Source organism: Mustela erminea, chromosome 8 (assembly GCF_009829155.1).
Source record: "Mustela erminea isolate mMusErm1 chromosome 8, mMusErm1.Pri, whole genome shotgun sequence".
Taxonomy (NCBI): Eukaryota; Metazoa; Chordata; class Mammalia; order Carnivora; family Mustelidae; genus Mustela; species Mustela erminea.
The window spans coordinates 102,217,715-102,239,267 of record NC_045621.1 but is presented as its reverse complement, the minus strand read 5'-3'; the positions used below and the strand labels follow the sequence as shown (position 1 = coordinate 102,239,267).

Here is a 21,553-nt window from a genome sequence, read left to right as displayed (position 1 = left end):
CAGAGGCAGTCACATATCCTTGGATTTGAACCCCATTTCTTTGTCGCCTGTAATAAGCCAATGATCTTTTCTGAGCCTTGGTTTCTCCCTATACAGAATCCCTTCAAGGTTGTAATACAGCTGAAAGATGCTTCATCTCAGGGGCCTGGCACATAATAGGTGCCCAGGAAAAGGGAAATGTTTATCATTGCACCAGAAAGCAGTGATAGGAATGCACAGAAGGCATAGACTTCCCTCAGCCTCCTTCAAGTCTTCTCAAACGTCCTTCCTGCAGGCACCTATGTTGCCACACTCTTGACTATAAGAGTCCTTCTCTGTTGAAATTGTACGTTGATATCCCTAGCTCCCTCACTGGGCTGTGAACTTCTTGGGGTCTTGGATCATGACTTTGACCCCCTGATCCCCAGTACTTGGCACGGTGCCTGAGAATGGCTCTCTATACCTTTGTCAATGAGTGTCCCCACGTGTAAGCCTGTGAGCACTGCAGGATTTGGAGCGTAGTTTTGCCTCTGGCCCAAGCTTTTGTCTGTCTCACCTGTCCTAGCTCTGATTGAGCTAACCCCGGGGTGGGGGTTGGGGGGTCCCGTACAGATGGGGACGAGGAAGACTCTCTGGGCAAATGGATAGAAGCACCAGGAAAGAGGCTCATTTCTAATTCATTGCAGCTTCTTTTATCACTGACAGCAGGGGCCACAGTCAGCATCACAGAATTGCTCTAATTGCCTCTGAGAACTCCCCACACTTCAGAGGTCCTGGGAGGGCCTCCTCAGCAGGCCCAGGCAGCCCTGATAACTCCCTTCTGTCCACGCCAATTAGATCCTCTGGGGGGTCCCCTAGGTCAGATTTAAGCTTTCCCACAGCTGGCCCTGTTCCTGAATCCCCTATTTTGGTAAAAGCAGAGCTACCCTCCTGGGCACCCCAGTCTGGAATGAGTCTGGGGTCCACCCCCCAGTCTGGGCATCAACGTCCATCCTGTGCCCTGGCCCCTGTTCCAGACCTTGTCCTCTCTTAGCTACGCTGCTATGGCCTTGTCTGTTAAATGTGCAGCCCCTACAACCCACATGTCCAGCTCTCACTTCCCAGGGCACCTGTTCCCAGGCCTTGGTCCTCTGGCCAATTTCAATCACCCTCCCAGCTTAGTGGGACTCTGCAGGAAGCCTTCCATGAATGTCATCATCCCCTTCGGGTTCACTGTCCCACTCTGGGTCTCTGAACCCCATATGGGATCATCTAGTTGTGTACTGATGGCTCTCTCTCCCCAGCTGGACTGAGAGCTTTTTGAGGGCCTAGCTGCTATGAGACATCTCCTTCTCCCTGCCCAGCACCTGCTACAGGGCCTGACACTTACAATGTGCCTAGGCACGGTTTGCTGGAATTGAGTTAAATCCAGCACACTCACAGAGAAAGAGCCTAAAGAGAGAGAGAGCTTCCTATAAAGGGAGGGGGGACTGCCAAATGTTGGGGGAATCTCCTGTTGTCGAAGAGCACGAGACAAAACCAGTGGCTACAGGCCCACTAAGACCATGGGTGAGCACCTACTTGCAATGACATTTCCTTCCATGCTTCCCTGCTTTCTTACACCAACTGGCCACCATCAAGCAGGCCTTGGGTGGGGGCGCTTCTCAGGGGCTCTGGCTCTCTGGCTCTCTGGGACTCAGACCCCACTTCCCAGATAGCACAACCATGACATAGGTTGCATGAACCCCTCTTGGCTCTCTCTGTCCTCACTGGCCGGTCCTCGGATGAAACCCCTAGTTGGGGAGTCCCGCAGGCACACACTTTCGGACATGGCGGGGGGGTTGGCAATGGCCCGGTATCACCCTTCCTTGTCCAGACAAGAAACGGAGCATTGGAGGAGAACATAGCTGGAGGTCACAATCAATCCAGAAGCTAACTGAGTAGAGACTAGACCTCAGGTCGCCTGACTGTTTGGTGCTTTTTCTGCTATAGAACCATCCGTTTTACTCCAAATTCTTCAGAAGTCCCCCATCACACCTGCTGGAATGCCCACTTCCTCCTGCTCACATTCTTTACCCTGGGCTGCAGTGTGGGAAGGGGGTGGCAGGTATAGGAGAAAGACATGGATTTCTGGATCTGCTTGTGTGCAGACCAAAAGCTCCACTGCAAACTAGCTTGCTGTGTGGCCCTGGGCAGATAACCCTAATCTCTCTGATCTTCAGTTGTCTTCTCAGTAAAATGCAAGTTAGAGACTCTGGTGGGATTGTTCCGGGGAATCAATGCGTGTAAAGAACTTCATACGATGCCAGCTCAAAGCCCGTGCTTGCTGAATGGAAATTTCCCCACATCCTAAGGGGCTGATGCTTAGGTTCTGACCTTAGGTTGACACCCTTTTGAAAGGATTCTGTCCAACGCCAGCTGTAGACTGTTTATTCCTGGGGATAAGGAAGAAGGAAGGAGGAAGGAGTTGAGTGGAGGACCCCGGCTGGGCACAGATAAAAGGCGTGTATTTCTCTGGAGGCAGGAGGGCCCAGACCAGGTGGCACAGCCAGCCAGGGAACCTTGGCGGGACCCGTGGCCTCTGGAGTTCAGGACACTGGCAGAGCGAGACAGAGACTGAGACAGGCGCCTGGCAGGCTGTGCACGGACTGCAGCGCCCCCGCGTGCCGGCAACGAGAAGGCAACCTCCCCAACCACAACCGGTCTGCAGACACGGGCCCCCAGGTCTCCTGCCCTGAAGGGAAAGCAGGGTGCAGCCAGCAGACCCTGGGCCAGAGGCAGCCAGGTTCTATTTGAGGGAAGTGTGAGACCTGAAACCCACCCCTTTTCAGACTGTTCCTCAATACCAGTCCTGCCACCACCGGCAATGGTCAGTCACCGCCCAGCATCTACCAAATTCTCGCCTGAGACCAGAGCTCATTCAGCCCCTCATTCAGCTCCTGCTCTGTTCTTCCCAGTCCAAACAGAAAGGGCGCGAGGGCCAGAGAAGAACTTTCATCGGCTTATCAAAGCACTGCAGTATGAAGATCCAGATTTTTAAAAATGCCATTTTAATGTGTCTCTTAACAAACTTGCAAATTTCTTGTGTTCCCTTTTGTGTCATTTTGAGTGCAATTACTGGAGAGACACCATACATCTGTTTCACGAGTGTTCATTAAGGTTTTACTGTATAGATTTGGGGAGTGGGACTGAAGGAAAGAATACCAGTTGGACCCCAGGCCGGACTGGGGTTCAGAGCCAAGAACCACCCCCAGCCCCGCCCCCACTCCTGGGCCAGCCCAGCCCATCACTCTCTACTGAGAATATATTCACTTGTGCCTTCCCCTGCCCCCCACCCCCCCCGTGGACCCTCACCCCAGGGGACAGGAACTAGGCCTTTAATCTTTGTGGGGGTGACTCCCTCATAGAAGGCACAGGTGAAGGTCTGGCAAATCACAGGGGAAAATGCAAATGTGAGATGGTGAGGTTGGGACCAGGGTGGTGGGGAGTGGAAAGGCAAGCAGAGGTACAGCTCAGTATTAAGTACAGAGGGGCCCTCATCAAAAACACACCCGAACTCTCCCAGTAGGACATGGAAGTTTTGGCAGTGATCAATATAGGAGAGCCCCCCGCCAGAATGTGCTGGTTTCTCAGGAAACAGGACTTGACTGGGAGGTTGAGCGGCAGCCTGAGGTCGGGCCCAGTGGGCAGAAGTGGAGGCACGGCGTAAGACTCCACAAAGGCGTCCTTGGCAAGAGTAGGTGGAGGACCACTTATCTGTGTCATCAGTCATACCTGGGGTCAAATCTGCCTGCTGCCCCTCTACTGGCTGGGTGACCTTGACCACATTCCTCCATCAGTCGCTGGTTTCAGGAATCTTTACCTTGCAGGGGTTTTTTTTGTTTTTGTTTTTTTTTAACTGAAGTATGGTGGACGCACAATGTCCCATTAATTTCAGGTGTACTGTGTAATGATCGGACGGGTCTCTAATGCTGTGCTATGTTCCCAAGTGTAGCTACCATCTGTCACCATGCAAGTCCAGCACAGTACTCTGGACTGTATTCCCTGTGTGGTTCCCTTCATCTCCATGACTTCATCATCCTGTAAGTGGAAGCCTGTACCTCCTACCACCCTGCATCCATTTTGCCCATCCCTTCCCCACCCTGACAACCATCAGCTTGTTTTGTGGATTTACGGTCTGCCTCCTGCAGGTTGTTTTAGAAGATCAAATGAGAGAAAGGGTGCCTGGCACAGGGTAAGCCCTCCGTGGATGGCGGCTTGACTACCCTAAACATTTCTAAGTAGAGGCACCAAGGCCCTCCTTCCCTCCCCGGCCCAGAGTCAAATCCTTCTCCCTTGGATCCCCCAGCACCCTTTCCTTCCCCTGTCACTCAGGTACTGATGTTGGTTCCTGCCCTTGGAGAACACAGAAGTAATCAAATGAGAACTCCACCGATCCTTCATCTTCCTACCACCAAATGCACCGGCTTCCACATACTCATATTTTCGCCTTTCTTCCTGCTGCCATCCAGGAGCTCCCCTCCTCCCACCAATTGCTCAGAACCCCTCTGACCTCTAGCCCTCATAAGGACTTAGCTGCTGATATTATGCCCTCTCTCCTGACTTACTAATTTCTCCCTCCCTACAGGGCCGTTCCCATGAACATACAAACAGGGCTGACTGTTATAAAACATGAAGCCCTCCCCTGTTCCCCCCATCTCCCTCCGGCTACGGACCCATTTCTCTTCACAGTCCATGCAGCACAGACGTTTTCTGGGCCTCATGCCTCTTGTCCTCCTGGGGGTCTGTGCTCCAAGACACAAAGGGATACACGGTAGCACACAGGGGGACCAGAACTGAAAGTCTAAGCCCAGGATGGGGAAGATTCTGGATTCTTTGTTGATGCATATTGTGCTTTGGTGTTTCCTTTAAACAACAATTTCTTTTCTGCTTATAAATATATTCTCATAATAGACAACTCCAACTCATGGAAAAATATTAAAAAAAAAAAGACCAATGATAAAATAAATTAAAAATATAAAATGTAATCAATCATAATCCTGCCGAAGAGAGACATTTTGGTGTGTTTCTTGCCAATTTTTCCCCTAAGCATATACATTTAAAAAACCGTATATTACATATATACATCTTACATACATACACACACGATATATATGTGCTATGCTGAAAAATGGGAGTCCACCAGGACAATCACAGTTCTGCTCACAGAACAGAGAGGCAACGAATAGTTCTAAACTCTGCTGGGTGCCATCTTGCCAGCTGGATCCAGGTGTGTGGGGCTCAGAGGAAAGGAAGTGGGAGGAAAGGCAGAGGGGAAGGAAGGGTGAATGGCCATAGCCATTCTGACCAACACTAAGGATTTCTTTTAATTGCCAATATGACATGCAAATAAAAGATCTCTCTCTTTTTTTTTTTTTTGGCATTTCTTTTATTGAAGGTAAGAATGAACTTAAAAAACGGTTTATTGACCTATGGTCTCTCTTTGACCATCTCTTTGATGGTTTATATTCCTGGTTTATATTCCTGGACTCACTCACCTCTGATACTCTACCACAAAGGGGAACTGAAGAACGTTTAAATGAACAAATTCCTTGAGTTCTGATCCTCTCCTCAACCCCAAGGACTTAGAACATCCCTATCAGAGGGGTGTCATTTGCATGATTTTAATACAGATTCCTGTGTTGCAACAATGCACATTTTCTGAATGCTTCTTGAGTCCAGCATAGTGCAAAGGAAAAAATATTCAGAGCCAGAAGACCTGGAGATGAATTTTAATGACCAAAAAGATTCATTTTCTTCAGCTAGATTCGGTTTTTCCATCTATAAAATGGAGATAATAAGGAAACATTCCAACTCAGTGTTGTTGTGAAAAATAAATAAGATCAGGGTAACCACCGCAATAATAGACCTCACCTCAGAAGATATTGGATTTTGTGCTGATTTTGCCTCCCTTACATGGATGGGTTATCTATCTATCATCTATCTATCTATCAGGAGTGAGTGAAAGGAAGGCTTTCTCTGGAGTGGGTGCTGTCAGAAAACGTTTCTTAAACAAAGTACAATGTGAACTGGGCCAGAAAGGGTGGAAAGGATTCTGATGTGGTGGGTGGAGGAAGGGAAGATGTTCTGGGTGTGGAGACATGGTTAGAGAGGAAGCTTAGAGTCAAGCTGTCCTAGTCAGTGCTGCTGTTATTCAGTTCCCAGTATGTGCCAAGAGCTCTGCAGTTACTCCACACAAAGCCATGTATTATTTCTATTTTTAAGCATCATCATCATCATCATTTCCCCCTTTACAGGTGGGGAAACAGAAACTCAGAGAAGTTATGTGACTTCCCCAAAGCCACACAATTGATCATTGGTGCTGGAATTTGAATCTGATCCCAAATCCCATAGTTTCCAACCCAAAAACCATCTCCAGCAGGCACGGAGGGGCTCCCAACTCCTCCAGCTTCAAGGGAATACCTCCCCTTGACCTGCGGGACCACGAAGGCTCCAGCCTTAAGGTGGTGGTTACTTATCCACCTCTGCTTCCGGGTCAAGGCCGTGCACTTCCGGAGCAGCCCGGCCAGGGACCCAATGGAGCCGAGGGAGAGTCTAAGGGCCTGGCTATTCCCACCCAACATGAGACGCGGCCTCTGGGGGCAGTCTTCGCTCCATATCTCCCTGTGGAATCCCATAGACAGGTGGGGCTGGGCTCTCCTGCCCCATCCAGCTCCTCCTACCTTTTGTCTTTCACACGCCTGATCCCTGTGAGCCTCTCCCGCGGCCAGCTCCGTCTCGTGGGGCCCTGGACAGCCCGTCCTCGTGTGTCCTGCCCCCCGAGCCAGGTGCGGCTGTCAGATCCTTCTGAAAGCCTGCTTGCTGGAACACAGGGCCCAGCAGGGCAGTGCCCAGGCAAGGGGTGGACTGTGGAGATCGTAGTAACCGACCCTGAGCATTCGCCAGGTAGCAGGCACCATGTTAAATGCTTTCTTTTTACTTATGATTTCTTTCTCCTCCTTCTTTTTTTTTTTTAAAGATTTTATTTCTCTGACAGAGAGAGACACAGGGAGAGAGGGAACAGAGCAGGGGGAGTGCGAGAGGGAGAAGCAGCTGGGAGCCTGATGTGGGGCTGGATCCCAGGACTCTGGGATCAGGACCTGAGCAGAAGGCAGACGCTTAATGACTGAGCCACCCGGGCGCCCCTTTCCTTATGATTTCAGTTAAACCTCACAAGAACTCTGCGAGAGAGCAATTGTTACTATATTTTATAGACAAGGAACCCAGAGAGTTTGAACACCTCGACTGTCCAGGTAGAAGCCCGTTATGGGGCAATGTGGTTCCAGAAACCGTGCTTGTAGCTGTGTCTCTCCCCTTGGTTGCCAGGAAGCTCTCCGGGCTTGCCCTGCTGGGCAGGAAGTGACAGGGGGTGTCTTGGAGCACCCGCCATCTCTGTCTTGCTCAGCACAGCTTGCCCCGTGCTGGTGTCGTCCTGTGGGCCTCAGCCAGGGGAACTGGAAGCAGAGGAAGGAGAAGGACTTCCCTGAACAGCATGTCTGGCAGAGGTTGGGAGGTCAGGCCGAACATCCGAGGGCGCCCACCCCACCCCAGTCTGCTCTCTGGCCCTTGCAGATGCTGTCATGCTAATTTTACCCAGTTCCTCATTGGCGCCCACAATCAGCTATCCGTCAGCCACAGAACCAGTGTGTTCATAGAACTATGTGCTGTGCCCCACACCCCACTTCCACCCATGGTTCTGGAAGGGGTGTTTTCTCAGCTTAGCTTGGCCTGAGAGCTTATGAGAGGAGCTGCCTGGCAAAGGTGCAGGGGACAGCAACTCTCCATCGTCTCTTAACCTTACCAGTGTCAGACAGACCTGGCTTCGAACCCCCCTCTGCCCCTTCCGGGCTGTGTGTCCTTAGTCAAATTAATTTCGTTAGGTGGTTATTGCTAATAACCGCCACACCCCAGACTTAGTGGCTTTAAGCTACAACAAACTGTGGGTGTTCACGAGATCATAGGTTGGTTGAACAGTTAGTTCCTTGGATGTGGGCCAGGCTTGACCAGCCTTGGCTGAACTCCCTACTGGGACTGCAGCCAGCGAGAGGCTGGATGGATGGCGGATGACCTCACCTGGGGTAAGTGGACCCTGCTTCACATGCCCACTTATCCCCCAGTGGGCTAGCATGGACCAGTGTTCCTAATGTGCTGGGGATGCCCAGAGAGTGAACCAGGGACAGACTTGGCGGCGAAGTCACGTTGCGAATACCCCAGAGAGAAGGGTGGTGGATTGGAGCCATAAACCGCATCACTTAACCTCGCTGCAACTCTGTTGACTCATTTCTAGGATGGGAATAATATCACATACCATGTGATGCTCTAACGTTCCCAGTCTTTTTAGGGGACGGTCACGAAGGGGCAGCCACAAGAGGGCACTCAAGAGAGGTGCAGGAAAACAAAGCTTATTAAACTCAGGGGTCTTAGAGAGACGGAATCACTGCAGGCTGGGAGAGGGGACCATGTGGGAAAAGCCCCAAGGGACCAGGTCCAGCCATGCATGTGGGGAACTGAGAGACAATGAGGAACCTGTGGGTCAGGGCGGTTACTGTGGGGCAGGGTGGGTACAAGGCAAACGGCCAGAGGGGTTGTCCTTGGGGCTCTTTGGTGTTTGACCAACACTGGGTCACAGTCACAGGAGGTAAGAAGGGGAGCTGGTGGCAGGGACCCATCTTATCATCCTGGTACACTTGGTTCTCCAGATTGGGTGCTCACGACATGTTTGTGGGGATGTTGAGGCAGCAGGAAGAGATGAACTTTTGAAATTTATAATACACCTAGTACGCCAGGGGCTCCATGAGTTTATTTTGAAAGCTAACTTTATAAATTACAAAAGACCAAGTAGTAGATTCAGCATTCCTTTGCACCTTGGAAACTGTTTGGTGGTGGTGGTGGCGGGGTGTCCTTAGCCACAATAATTAGAGTATGAGGCACCAGGATCTGCCCTCCAGCTGCAGGAGACTATGAAGCCATCCTAGTGCAGCAAAGTGGAGTGCTCTGTACAGCATTCCTTCCTCCCTTCCTTCGTTTATTCAGGGAATCAATCAAAAAACAGACAGCAAGAGCCTGTCATGTAATGTGTGGGAGATACTGGTCGTAACATAGGAAACGAAGCATCGAGGTTCCCAGAGGGATGCGTGGGGTTGATTGTCAGGGGCTCTCCCTTGCAAGCCAGGCGAAGAGTGTGGCGCCCTGCCTTGGGGAATGGGGAACCACTGAAGGCTTTAGGCAGGGATCCCTATGGTGGTTTCTTTGTCATTTCAAAAGATGTCTCAGGTGGCTGCCTGGAGAACAAAGAGGTGGTTGGTGAAGTGCAGTGCAGGGAAGACTAATTAGAAGATGTTGGGAGAGAGAGAGAGAGAGAGAGCGTGCACATGAGATCGCACTCAGAAAGTATAGAACCCTGGGGGAAGCCTGGAAAGGGATGGGGGAGCTGAGTTGCTCAGAACATGAGCTGCTCTACCTTCTTGGTTTAATTCGGTCATTGATTAAATACAAGTTTACCAAGCCCCTAGATGGGGGTGAATAAAACAGACAACAGTCCTTTCATTAATGGAGCTCACATCCCCAAAAAAGTCATTTTCATGCTTAAAGGCATGCAGCATGGTGTCAGCTACATGCCCACCTCCCCATTTGCTGGTGAAGGGCTCCAGGCCTGGAGCTCAAGCGGAAGGGACAGGGACGGTCATGCCTCATTCTGACTACTGGCACTCTTCACTTTCCACATCAAATTTAGGACCCCTTTAGTCCCACCTCTCCCTGGCTATAAGTTGAGATTCCACTGTCCCCTTTTGAGAACTCAGTGAAATGTGTCCTTTGAGTGGGCCCATCAATAAGGAACAGAAGGTATGAACTCATGAGTTCAGCCACAGCCAAAGACATTACCAGGTCATGTTTTGAGTTTTATTAGTGATCCCACCTCAGAACAACCCCTCAGAGAATGCTGGCCCTCCTGCAGGGGAGCTGAGTGTCCCTGTCTGCAGACACTTCCGGCCACAGCATGGTGGAGGGACTCTGGGGGGTCATCTGCATTCCACACCAGCATCCTCGTTGTGGTTGCAGTTGTGGGCCCCCCAGTTGTTCTTTCTGCAATTCCAGAGGGTCATCTCTGTCCCCTGACAGGCAACGTTATCCAGCCATATCTCCCCACTGCCTGGATATAGGGAAAGCAGGGAGAAAGAGGGAAGCAGGATTAGCGCCAAACTTACATTTGGGGTAGACTGCCAATTTCCCTCACAGCCACTTGGGCCCCAGGTGCTGATGGCCGGTCTCCTCTCCTGCTATGAGTCTGCCTCCCTTCTGCTTTCTGCTCTTTAACAAAAGTCTCATCCAAAGATTAGATGAGATTGATTAAGATAGATTGAGATATATATCATCTATTTATAATTACTGATACTTAGTCTATGCAGTGTTTGAAATTTCCTCCTGGGGACTTCCCAGTGTTTGTTTCTTTCCTGCTTAGTCCTGCTGCTGTACCCACCTTCCTCAAATGGCCTTTGAACCAGGCCGTTCTCTGGCTCGAAAGCATTCACATGTTCCTCCAAATCCCTTCCTCCTGATATAATCGATTTCAGATCAACAGCACAGAGGAAAACAGCAGGATGGTGGATGGTTCCGACTTACCATGGTTTGATTTATGACTTTCCTACTTTATGATGGTGCAATCATACTTGGAATTTTGAATTGTGATCTTTTCCCAGGCTAGGGGGATGTGGGGTGAGGCGCTCTTCAGATGCTGGGCTGCAGAAGCTCCCAGTCAGCCAGGTGCTCGTGAGAGCAAACGGCGGACCCATGATACCGGGGCAACCATTCCGTATGCAGACTGCCATGCTGTTTGTAACCTTCGGTACAGTGTCCAATCAATGGCATGGTCTAGTGACACTTCATCATAAGTAGGCTTTGTGTTACATGATTTTGCCTAACTATGTTCTAGTGTAGGTGTTCTGAGCATCCTTACGGCAGATGAGGCTAAGCTGTGACTTGGTAGGTGACCTGTTTTGTATTAGATGCATCTTTGACACAATGTTTTCAAATTACTTTCTGTTCATTGAAATGTAACCCCATTGTAAACCCAGGGTGATCTGTATTTGGTTACAGTACTTTACTTTTACACGCAGTTTACAGTGTAGTGATCTATGTAAGTGTAATCTATATGAGGAAAATATATACTTTAAAGGAGTTTTACGAGCCAACTGGTACCTAGATTAAAAACCAGGTAGGCACTGTAGGGTGGAGTAAAGGCAGAGAGCTTTTGGGGCGGGAGAAGACAACCTAATCTTCCTGCCAGGTCAGCTCTTATGGCCAAAGAAATAGTCTTAGTCTGGGGATTTGACTACTTTATTGAAAGTTTGAAGTTTTTGCTGAAAGAGATAGCCTGAGTCTAGCACCCCAGGACGTCTTTCCAAAAGTGATTTAAGGAAGTCCCTGCCCTGATTTGTTTATTTTTCCCTTTGCACCTTTTCCTTGAAGATGATCAAGGCGTGTCCTGGCTTCCAGTTTCCAGAAGTTGAGATGAGCACCTGTGTTTGCCCACCCTGAAACTTTTCTGTTCTTCTAGGACTGGCACCTGGCTGTCCTTCAGAGAGCCATGACTCACAGACACCCTTGGCCATGGAGCATTCTGGCTTTCTATGCTGCACAGAGCCCCACCCAAGCCTTTGCTGTCCAGGTCTTCTTTGTCCTGGGGCAGCCAGCCTAGAAGGCACTGACCAGCAGGACTTTTCAGTTGCTTAAACCAATCTTTTTCTTTTAACCATGAATTTAGATTCATGGAGTCCTTTGCAACCAAAGGGAAAGCCTCCAGGAGAGAGGCTCCTGGCCAAGGACCCACTCACCAGGTGACATGTTGGTAAGGGCCGTTCCGCTGGAGTAGCCCAGCATGCGGCAGAAGACGGTGGCATCGGAATTGTCCCAGTCATCATCACAGATTGTCCCCCAGACGCCGTTATAGAAAATTTCAGCCCGGCCTCTGTTCCTACTGCCGATAATCCTGACGGTCTGTAATGGTTCACCTGGGTGAAAGACACACGTGGGAGAGGGGAAGAGAGCAGCCTAGGGCTTTGTGTGGCTGCAGGCTCAGCCTTTTTCTGGTTGGCAGTTCTGTTATTCGGGGGCAGGGGAAATCCCCCTGCTGGACTGTCACCAGAGCCGGGAACTTCCTGCATGCGGCTCAGCATTCTCTGTCCGCTTGCAGCCAGTCCTGCATACCCAGCTGGCTGCATCGCACCTTGTCTTGTGGGGAGAAGAAAAGGAGCAGTTGAGGGGAAAACAGAAGGAGGGAAAGAAGGGAGGATGGGAGAAAGGGAAGGAGCAGGACTTGGAGAAGGAGGGAAGAAGAAAGAGAAGGAAGGGGGGAGGCAGGAAGGGAGAGGGAATGGGAGCTAAAAAAGCAGTTGCGCTGTGGCTCTAAATCATCATGGATGGGCTTCGCCAAAGGCTGAGTCTGTTAGCTTTTCCCCAAATGAGGCATTTCTCTGAGAACCAGGGTCTGTTCCCTACCACACCTACAGTTTTCAAGCACTGAGTTCCCGCAAAGGCACACATTAAAGAGAATAGAAATAATAATTACCTTTTTGGCCTTTTTCTCCCTGAGTTCCCTGTGCTCCAGAAGCTCCTGTTGCAAGGGAAAAAAGAAAAGAAAAAGAAAGAACCCACACAATTTAAAGGAAGCCGAGCCAGGATCCCTTCCCCCTTCCTCACCGGTGGTGGGGAGGAGAGTGGGGGCAGGGAGGTCAGATTCTCTGCTCCAGCTTTGCCAGTGACCGGGCATCATGGGGACTGAGCACCACTGGTTGAAGAAGACGAAACAGACCTGACCTATGGTGGGAGGATTTAAACTAGATTCCTGAGGAGTACTGAACAGGTAGGAGACAGGGAGGGGCGGCATCTCCTTTGTGGAAAGCTCTGGTGGCTAGGGCTCGGCGGGGCGTCGTGCAAACGCACGTTCACTTGTCTGGCCCCCAGGATGCCCTGGCTGTGCCTCATTCACTTCTGTATCCTCAGGGCTGAGGGCAATCCCAGCACAGAAACTGTCCAGGGAGCCAATAAACCTCTACACCTTTGGTTCTTAAAACTCCCAGGCTCTTTACAACAGGGCCTCTCCTTAGAGCCCATAAATCACAGACCGAGGCCTTACCTTTCACTCCCGGCTCTCCCTTTTGGCCTTTCAGTCCAGGTGCACCTGTGAGGCCTCCCTGGCCCGGGTTTCCCTTTTGTCCCTTCATGCCCTCAGGGCCTGGAGAGGAGAGAGACCCTTCCATCAGATGTTCTGCCCTGCTTTCCAAGGGGGACCGAGGGCCTTGGTCTTTAAAGACTGGGTTGTCCTTGACAAGCGCACTCCCCACCCCCGTGAATGGACTGTTTGGTTGTTGAGCCTGCACCTTCGGTCCACCTGGGAGAGGTGGTGAGGGCGGGCAGGGTCTGGGTACTGCAGTGATCTCCCCCTACTGACTCTCACATGAATGCTGGGAGACAACACACGGGTCACAAGAGCTGACAGGATTCCAGAGGCTTTTGGTCTTCCTCAGACCAACACAATTGTGTGGAAGTTCTGGCCATTCTGGGAGAACTTGCTAGAATGTTTCTAGGCCTCGAGATCTGCTTTAGTAAGTTTAAATGCGAACCAGATATCCAGCTCAGAGGAAGAAAGCCAGTTCAAGAAATGTGTCTGAGAAGTTTCACATTGGCCCTCATCAGGGCAGAGCTGTGGAGAAGACTAGAAGTGCTCTGTGTGAAGACGTGTGCTCAGTGACGGACCACAGGCAGGGGCTTGGAAAACCATGGTGACCATAACAGGCCAGTGGCAAGCAGCCAGAGGAGGACAAGAGGAGCTTCAGGGGACAAACTGAAGATGGAGAGGGACCAGCACAGGCATGGGGAAGCAGAGGTCTTGCAGCCTGGGACCTGGAGAATAAGGCAGCCCAGCTCCACAGAGGCCGCATGCCCTGAAGCCACCAGCTGACCCCAAGCTCTCCAGCCCCTTCCTACCCCTTCTCCACCCTCAGCTCGGTCCCCTCTCTATTGCCTCAGGTCCCTGAGTTCTATCCCTCTCCAGGTTTTCCAGGGGAAGAACCTGAGGCTTGAGAGACAGAGCCCTGGAATCTTAGCCTCAAACAGCCGCTCTAGGGGAAGGTTAAAGCAGAATGTTCAAAGTCAACAAGACCTGCCCTCCGAGCACGAGCCTTTCCAGACATCGTTCTGAGAAATTAAAATGAAGCCGGCCCTTTACCTGGAACTCCTGATTCTCCTTTTGTTCCTTTCTGTCCTTGAAGTCCTAAGATCGAAATACAAAAAAGGGGGGGGGAAGATAATAAAACTTAGATATTAGACACTTTTAATCTTAGACAACCTCTACCTTTTGTCTGATTAATGCAGATGGAAAGACACATTGGTTCTCCACGATTGTTTAAAGCCTCCTTAGCTGAGCATAAAAGGAGACAGACCGCAGATAAATGGGGACACGTGTTGGGGTGAAGTAGAAAGGTAGTGGATGAAAGTCAGAGTTAGACAGACAGACAGACTCTGGATTTACTGGCTGGCCTTCTTGGTCTGATGATAGCCTGACTCGGAGTATAAATTCAACCCCATTCCTTCCTGCCTGCATTTTATTGGAAAAGAAGTGAGACATATTTTGAAAATAAAGGCACCTTTATTTCCAGACGACTGTGGAGGAGACTCCTGGGGCTCAAGGAGTGGGTGGGGGGAGCCCTCATCCACAGCAGATGCTCCATAGAAGTTATTGGTTCTTTTCATCATGGCCCTAAGGTAGCTAAGGATTCGTGTGGCCAGGTCAGAAGCCACAGGAATTCAGAGCCTCTGCTGTAGAAAAGCAGGACATGCTGGAAGGATCTGAGAGGGCAACTAGTTCAGCCCCTCATGGGAAGGATGGGACAGAACTGAGGTTTAGTGAGTTTCCTTTAAGACCTGGAGGAACCTCAGAGGCCAGACCTTGGCAGGCAGGCCCGAGCCCACCGTGAGCCATTTGCACCTGCTCTGGTCCCTCTTTTTAGAATGCCTCACCCATTCTGTTTGCTGGAGAACTCAGATCAAGCCTGTAAGACCTGCTAAGATGTCAGATGTCACTTGACTACGAAAACTTCTCTGGCCTCGCCTATGGATGGCGTGATCCTCCCGAGGCAGCAGAAGGGCTGGAGCCAGACGGCCTGGGCTGGCATCTGTCTCTGTGACCTTGAGCAATGTACTTGTCCTCTCAGAGACTCATTTTCCTGCTCTGAGTCTCCTGGCTGCCTCGGGGGTGGTCCTGAGACTGAAATGTCATCTGTGTCATGGGCTGAGCCTCGTGTCTGGCCTGCACTCAGTAGGTACTGCCCCAGAGACCCCACGGACCCTGTTTGCACGTATCTGTCTCCCCTCCGGAGGAAGCACCTCAGACCCTGGCCCACAGGAGCTCCTGGCTCCTGGCCCAACAAGCCCCCTAACTGTTCACTAGTGACCTGAGCCAGAAGAGGCAGCACAAATTTCCTCTGCTCATCGGCATCTGAATGGTGTGTGTCAAGATTAGAGAGGAGAAGCCGCACTCAGACATCTGTCTTTGGCTGTTAGTAAATAGAAAAATGGTCCAAAATGGTCCATACCTTGACCCAGACAGGTCCATACCTGTCTGCAGCCTAGAGGGCACAATATTGCAGAAACCTCTACCTGAAGAGTCCGTCCCTGGAACCAAGGTTCAGGGACGCCAGGCCCCATGACCTCCCTTTATGGTCCCCTCCCAAAGAAGTGCCCATCCCCAGCTGTCCCCAAAGCACCACATGACAAGCACACCCTGTACAGACAGGAATCACAGGGACTCCCTTATTTGCTGACCTGTGCATGCTGCTAAGGGCTTTACACATAACCTCATTCCACCTTTCAGTTACCCTGCAAGGTCGTGCCCTTTTCCTTTATACCGAAGAGGAGAAAAGACACAGTCACAGATGCTCAGTGATTTATCCAAGGCCACACAGTGACGAAGTGGTGAAACTGGGTTGTAACCCAGGTGGGTCCCCCACTGAGTGCTGTAGCTCCCTATGCCCCATTAGCATAGCAGCTCACATCTTCCTGGAGTTTCCATTTGGCCTGTCCACCTGGTTCCCACGTTCCATCCCGTCCCCTAAATGAGTAGCTGAGCTAGGGGTGCTTCAGAGTCACCTGCATGGGGCTGGCGAACCAAACCGGCTTGTCAGGCTCCACCCTGGAGCTGCTGATTCAGTGGATCTGAGAAGTTGCCTTTCTAGCAGGTTCCCAGCTGATGGTGATGCTGCTGGTCCGGGGACCACATTTTGAGTAACACTGCCTTAAACAAATCTCACTGGCTCTTTAAAGACCAGCTCCCAGCTCACCACCTTCGAGCAGCCTTCCTGTCTATGGGGAAAACAAATGTTGGTTTCTCCTCTAAACCACATCTAACTGGGTTTTTCTGGGTGTCACACATGTATCAAGCTGAGATGACCCAAAATATTTATTTGCAAGGTATTTACTTAGAGAAATAATTTTCTCCCAAGAAAATCATTTTGTTAGAAAGCACATGTCTCTGGATTGTTCAGTGTTCAGCTGGTGTTTTGCCTGAAATCTTAGAATGTTCCTGCTCTGAGGGGGAAATTGCCAGTTTCAAACACAGAGTGCTGTCAAGCTAGCAGGGACCTGGCTATTATTCTAGAATATTCTGCACATTCCACACAGAAGGAAATGGGCCCGGGGCAGGTCTTCCAGCTCTGATTTAATGTAGAAATTTCCAGTACATTAGGAAACTCCTTAAGTAGCATCTTGACATACAGGCTAAGTGCAGCCTGACAAAGTGAGGATGACTTTGACAACTGACAGACGGCGCTATGTGGCAGAAGTAAGATGGCGGGTTGGGGACCGATACTGGGACGGGTGTAGACTTTTGCAGATAACTCTGAGAGATTTAGAAGAAAATGAGGGCAGGTTTTATGAGTGGCAACTTAGAAATGTGAGTTGGTAGAATTTAATAAATTCTGGGACCAACTCAGTACTTTGATATGGGGACTGGAATGAACTGAGAAATTATATTCACAATATAGGGCTTAATTGCTATTATGAATTACTTTTTGTTGCTTACCTTCAAAATAAAATGTCTTCAAATACAGATAAGAAAATGGATTTCAGGCTATTTGCATTTTGGCTTTGCCTCAAGAGGAAAATAAAAGGACATAGAAAATTCAGATTCTTGTTATATTTTAGACACGAAGGCTGCTGAGATGCAGACCTTCTGATCAGATGGGTGTTTCAGAGCTTAAATGTCTTGGCTGCTTCTAATGCCATTTCATGGGCCCCTGGGTGGCTCAGTGGGTTAAGTCGCTGCCTTCAGCTCAGGTCATGATCTCAGGGTCCTGGGATCGAGTCCCGCATCGGGCTTTCTGCTCAGCAGGGAGCCTGCTTCCTCCTCTCTCTCTCTCTCTCTCTCTCTCTCTGCCTGCCTCTCTGTCTACTTGTAATCTCTGTCTGTCAAAAAAAAAAAAAAATCTAATGCCATTTCATGAGGTGTGATGCTAGAAAGCAAAATGCCCACATCATTTCCCAACAAACTTGAAAATGGCCAAGGGATTTTGAGCTAAAATGAATTTTTGTGGGATTTTTGGTTTTTTATTTTGCGATCGTTTTCCCCCAAGTGAAATAACTCCGTAATCCTTTGAAAGATCAAAGGTTAGAAATAACTCCATTTTGGGAGGTTGGTAAAATGCTGTTTTGTGAATGGTGAAGGAAAGGGCCTTGGGAGAAAGTTCTGCCTAGTGATCATGCCGTCTATAACATGTGTGGTTTGTCCTCCCGACAGAACGAAAAACGTTTCCTCGTCACCATCTTTAATCTAAGATGGCTGCTTTCTCTCAAGAGGTGCCAACACGGGCACATTCCACCTGAGTGGGTTGGAGTACGGTAAGCGACCATTCACGACAGCAGGAGGATTTGGTGACTGAGCCAGGATTCACCATCTGCGGGGGAGTGGCAAGGGCAGGAGAGTCCGACTTTCTTAGAATTGTTTACTCTGTGCTATTCTATGTAACATGGTCTGGAAAAGCACAACTTTTGGATCTGGCCCTGGGATTAAGATTCAGGGTACATTACCTGCGAGACCCCAAGGAGAGGATTCACCCTCGGGGAATGTTTGCTCCCTCCACTGTAAGGTAGCGGTAATGGAACTCAGGGACACAGGCAGATGAGTTAGGATCATAGGAGTAAATCCCAAGCACAGTGCCTGGCCCAGAAGTATCGTTAATTATAAACAGATTTCATTTTTTTAAATTAATGCACCATCATAGGAGCTGGCTGTTAGCCTAGGTCAAGCCAAGGCACTATAATTTCTCTGTTTTCATCCAGGGAGTCTTGATGTTCTCTTGAGAGATTAATGATTTTATTTACAAAATAGGAAATACATTGGGTTGAAAAACTGGCTTGATATAACCCACACGAGACAGACACCATACTATCTCCAGTTTGGGGAATACCAGTGTCCTGACATTGAAAAGTAAGCATTATCTTCCACGATCACTACTCATCCTTCCTTTTCCCACTTGAGAAATCTAACCTCTCCAGGAGTTCCTTAACCTCTGACTTCGGGATGATAGGTAGACCGATAATGGACCTGTTGGAATAGGCCAGATAATGGACCTGTGGAAATTCCCTCTTGAGATGGAACCATTAGCTACTAGATCGAGACAAGCATTTGGATTTGCATGGGAAACTGACACAATTTTATGAAAGTTGTAATCAACACGTGCTCCAAATTGAAGATGTAATCAGCATGTTTACTTGGGTAGCTGGAATTAAGGAATAGCCTTTAGAATTTGCCTGGTTGGTATTCACCACTGGGTCTGATTGATGGAGATCCCCCAAAAAGTGTTCAGCAAACATGGGAACTTGATAATAGGGTTAAAACTATCCCTCGTCTGTGAGCCAAAGGTCTCTGGGCTCTCAGGGAGGTGGGTTTTGGGGTAAATAATGAAGAGTCATAACAGGGCCTGAGAACATCATGTTTCCTTCTTGGAATTGAAGAAGAGCCTGCTGTAGCCTCAGCTTTAATCCTTCCTGACCTGGGATGGAGAGGGAAGGTGTCGTTCATTAGAATGCCTGATGGGGGGGTAAGGGTATTCTCAGGCTGCCTAGGAAGGAAAAGAGCATGACAGAGTGTAATGGGTAAGGCCCCAGGCTTTGAGCCAGCCAGGCTACGATTCCAACCTTCACTGTGCCTCCTCCTGGCTCCTCAAGTGTGGGCAAGTTGCACTAATGAGAGTGCTTATCCCACTAGGTTATCATGAAAATGCTTGTTATCGGAGTGACTCTTCCGAGGTAAACCGTCCCAGGGTACAGCGTGCAGGGTAAAATCTCCTACCTCCAGAGAGTTGGAGACACAGGCTGGGGGCCTGGGAAGGGGGCACAGTGTCCCTTGTGGGTAAAATCATGTTTTACTCCTGATACCCTTACTTAGTTAAGAACTGCTAGTCTGGCAATCGGGGGAGGGTGGGGAAGGGTTGGGATAGAGACTTGTTTATAACTGAGGGTTGAAAGCTGTCATCACTATGAAGCCAAGCAGAAAACTCAGGGGTAGGGCAGCCTCATGCCCAGAAGTCAGACCTCCTGGGATCTGGGAGCAAGGAAAGTGGAAATATTTAAGATCGGGAGGAGGCAGTCAACAAGGCAGGGAGAGCTGACCACCACACCAGAAGGTGAGACCTTCCTGGGGGGGCCTTCAGGTAGCATCGATATGGCCTCAGGCAGCAGATCCCTGGCCCTGGCTGACACAGTCGTGAAAAAGAAATCAGCTCAGAGGCTGGATGGGCTGAAAGGACAGTGGGTACTTTTTTTCTTTTCCCGAAGATTTTATTTATTTAATTGATAGAAAGACACATAGTGAGAGAGGGAACACAAGCAGGGGGAATGGGAGAGGGAGAAGCAGGCTTCCTGCGGAGGAGGAAGCCCGATGCGGGGCCTGATCCCAGGACCCTGGGATCATGACCTAAGCCAAAGGCAGATGCTTAATGACTGAGTCACCCAGGCACCCCAGGATAGCACGTACTACAAAAGCCTGTGCCATAACTCTCAATGATCTTCAGGAAAACCCCAATGGTTGAAGGCTCAGAGTCCAGGGCCAGCCAGGACGTGGCCCCCACCCACCCCTCTGGCCAGAGCTCCTGACGCTCTCTCACACCCCAACCCTAGATGCCAGGTACAGAAGCCTACAGAGCCCCCCCTCATTCTTTCATGACTTCGCTTGCTCTCTTCCTTCTCTCTAGATTTCCTTTCCCTTCCTCCCCATGGCCAGCCTCCACTCCTTCCACAAGACTCAGCTCAAGCTCTTACATCACTCATGTGCTGCTCTGCCTTTCACCACCCCTACCAGAGAAGTGACATGATGAAACTGAAGCATTTAGCTGAGTTAAGTCACATTTGTTTAAGGAATCGATCCATCTACTAGTCAACTACTTGATCAATGAGCCCTAAGAACACCTGCCCCTCATGTGGGTCTGCACATGGCTCTGCATGAGGGCGTCAGGCTAACACAGCACGACCTGCGGCATGAGACACAGACCTGCGACACAGCATGAGAACGGCCTGCAACAGACTGTCCACGGCCACCCGAAGCCACTGCCCAGCCTGCTCTCTTGACCTTGCACTGTTACAATGCCTCCAGGCTGCACTTGGCTTTCTAAGGGGCATTCAGCACTTCTCCATGCAAACGGTCATGACAGAATGCACCTGGCACAGTCTGGCAACAGTCTGTCTGCCTGTCTCAGGCACCAACCTGTGTGCGTGAGGTCAGGAAGCAGGTGTTACACACCATGGTGCACCAGTGCCCCCCAAAAGTGGCCCAGAGTTTTTAGACCATTGCCCAGACTGACTTAGTGACTAGACAAAATTGGTGTGGAAGTTTAATAAAGTAGGCCACATTGGTTGACTGGTTTATAACCTATACTAAGTTGGCACAATGGTTTATAATGTAGACTAAGTTGACAGGAAGGTTTATATAGTGGTCACTGTGCTCTTGGTTACTGTGGGTCACTCCCCCCAGCCTGAGGCCCTTTGGGAGAATGTGCAAGAAGGGGTTTCTTGATCTTGACCCCCCCCCACCGAAATCCAGAGCCCTGACCCTGGGGGCCCCGTTATAGGTTAGCTGGAGAGAATGGAAACTATGTCCAGGGCTAGAAGGCAGTCCAGGAGACAGCGTGGGTCAGCTGCCCTTCTCTTTAATGGAGGAGGTTCGGTCATGGCTTTGGGGCCTTTCAGGGGCCCTGGGCAGAGAGAGGACAGCCCTAGGGCTTTGAGCTCAAAGGGCCCTGAGAGAGGAAAGTGTCCTCTGGGGCCTGAGTGCTGAAGGCCATCTCCCTCCTTCTGGTGGGCTCACTGGGAGGGGGTCCTCCTCCCTGCCCACCCCGACACCCAGCACCCCGCCCGCCCCCAACCACACCCTCTGTTACCTGGGTCTCCCTTGCTTCCTTTCATGCCGTTGGCTCCAGGACTCCCGGGTGTCCCTGGTGGCCCTGTACAACAGATGCCCAGATGGCATGAGGGCTGAGCTCCGTGGGTCTTCAGACATCACTCCCTATAC

The 21,553-nt window shown here is 50.2% G+C and overlaps 1 protein-coding gene across 1 annotated transcript in view; it reads right to left on the bottom strand.

Annotated features, from left to right (window-relative positions):
* Positions 1–9,872: 9,872 nt before the first annotated feature.
* The window catches only part of MARCO (macrophage receptor with collagenous structure), a 37,574-nt gene continuing 25,893 nt past the window's right edge, over positions 9,873–21,553 (bottom strand). The window contains exons 11-16 of the mRNA XM_032353853.1: positions 21,423–21,485; positions 14,222–14,266; positions 13,130–13,228; positions 12,563–12,607; positions 11,829–12,005; positions 9,873–10,147 (exon numbers count right to left, since the gene is read on the bottom strand). Coding sequence (XP_032209744.1) covers positions 10,017–10,147; positions 11,829–12,005; positions 12,563–12,607; positions 13,130–13,228; positions 14,222–14,266; positions 21,423–21,485 — 560 coding nt within the window. The 3' untranslated portion in view covers positions 9,873–10,016. The remainder of the gene's footprint in view (positions 10,148–11,828; positions 12,006–12,562; positions 12,608–13,129; positions 13,229–14,221; positions 14,267–21,422; positions 21,486–21,553) is intronic.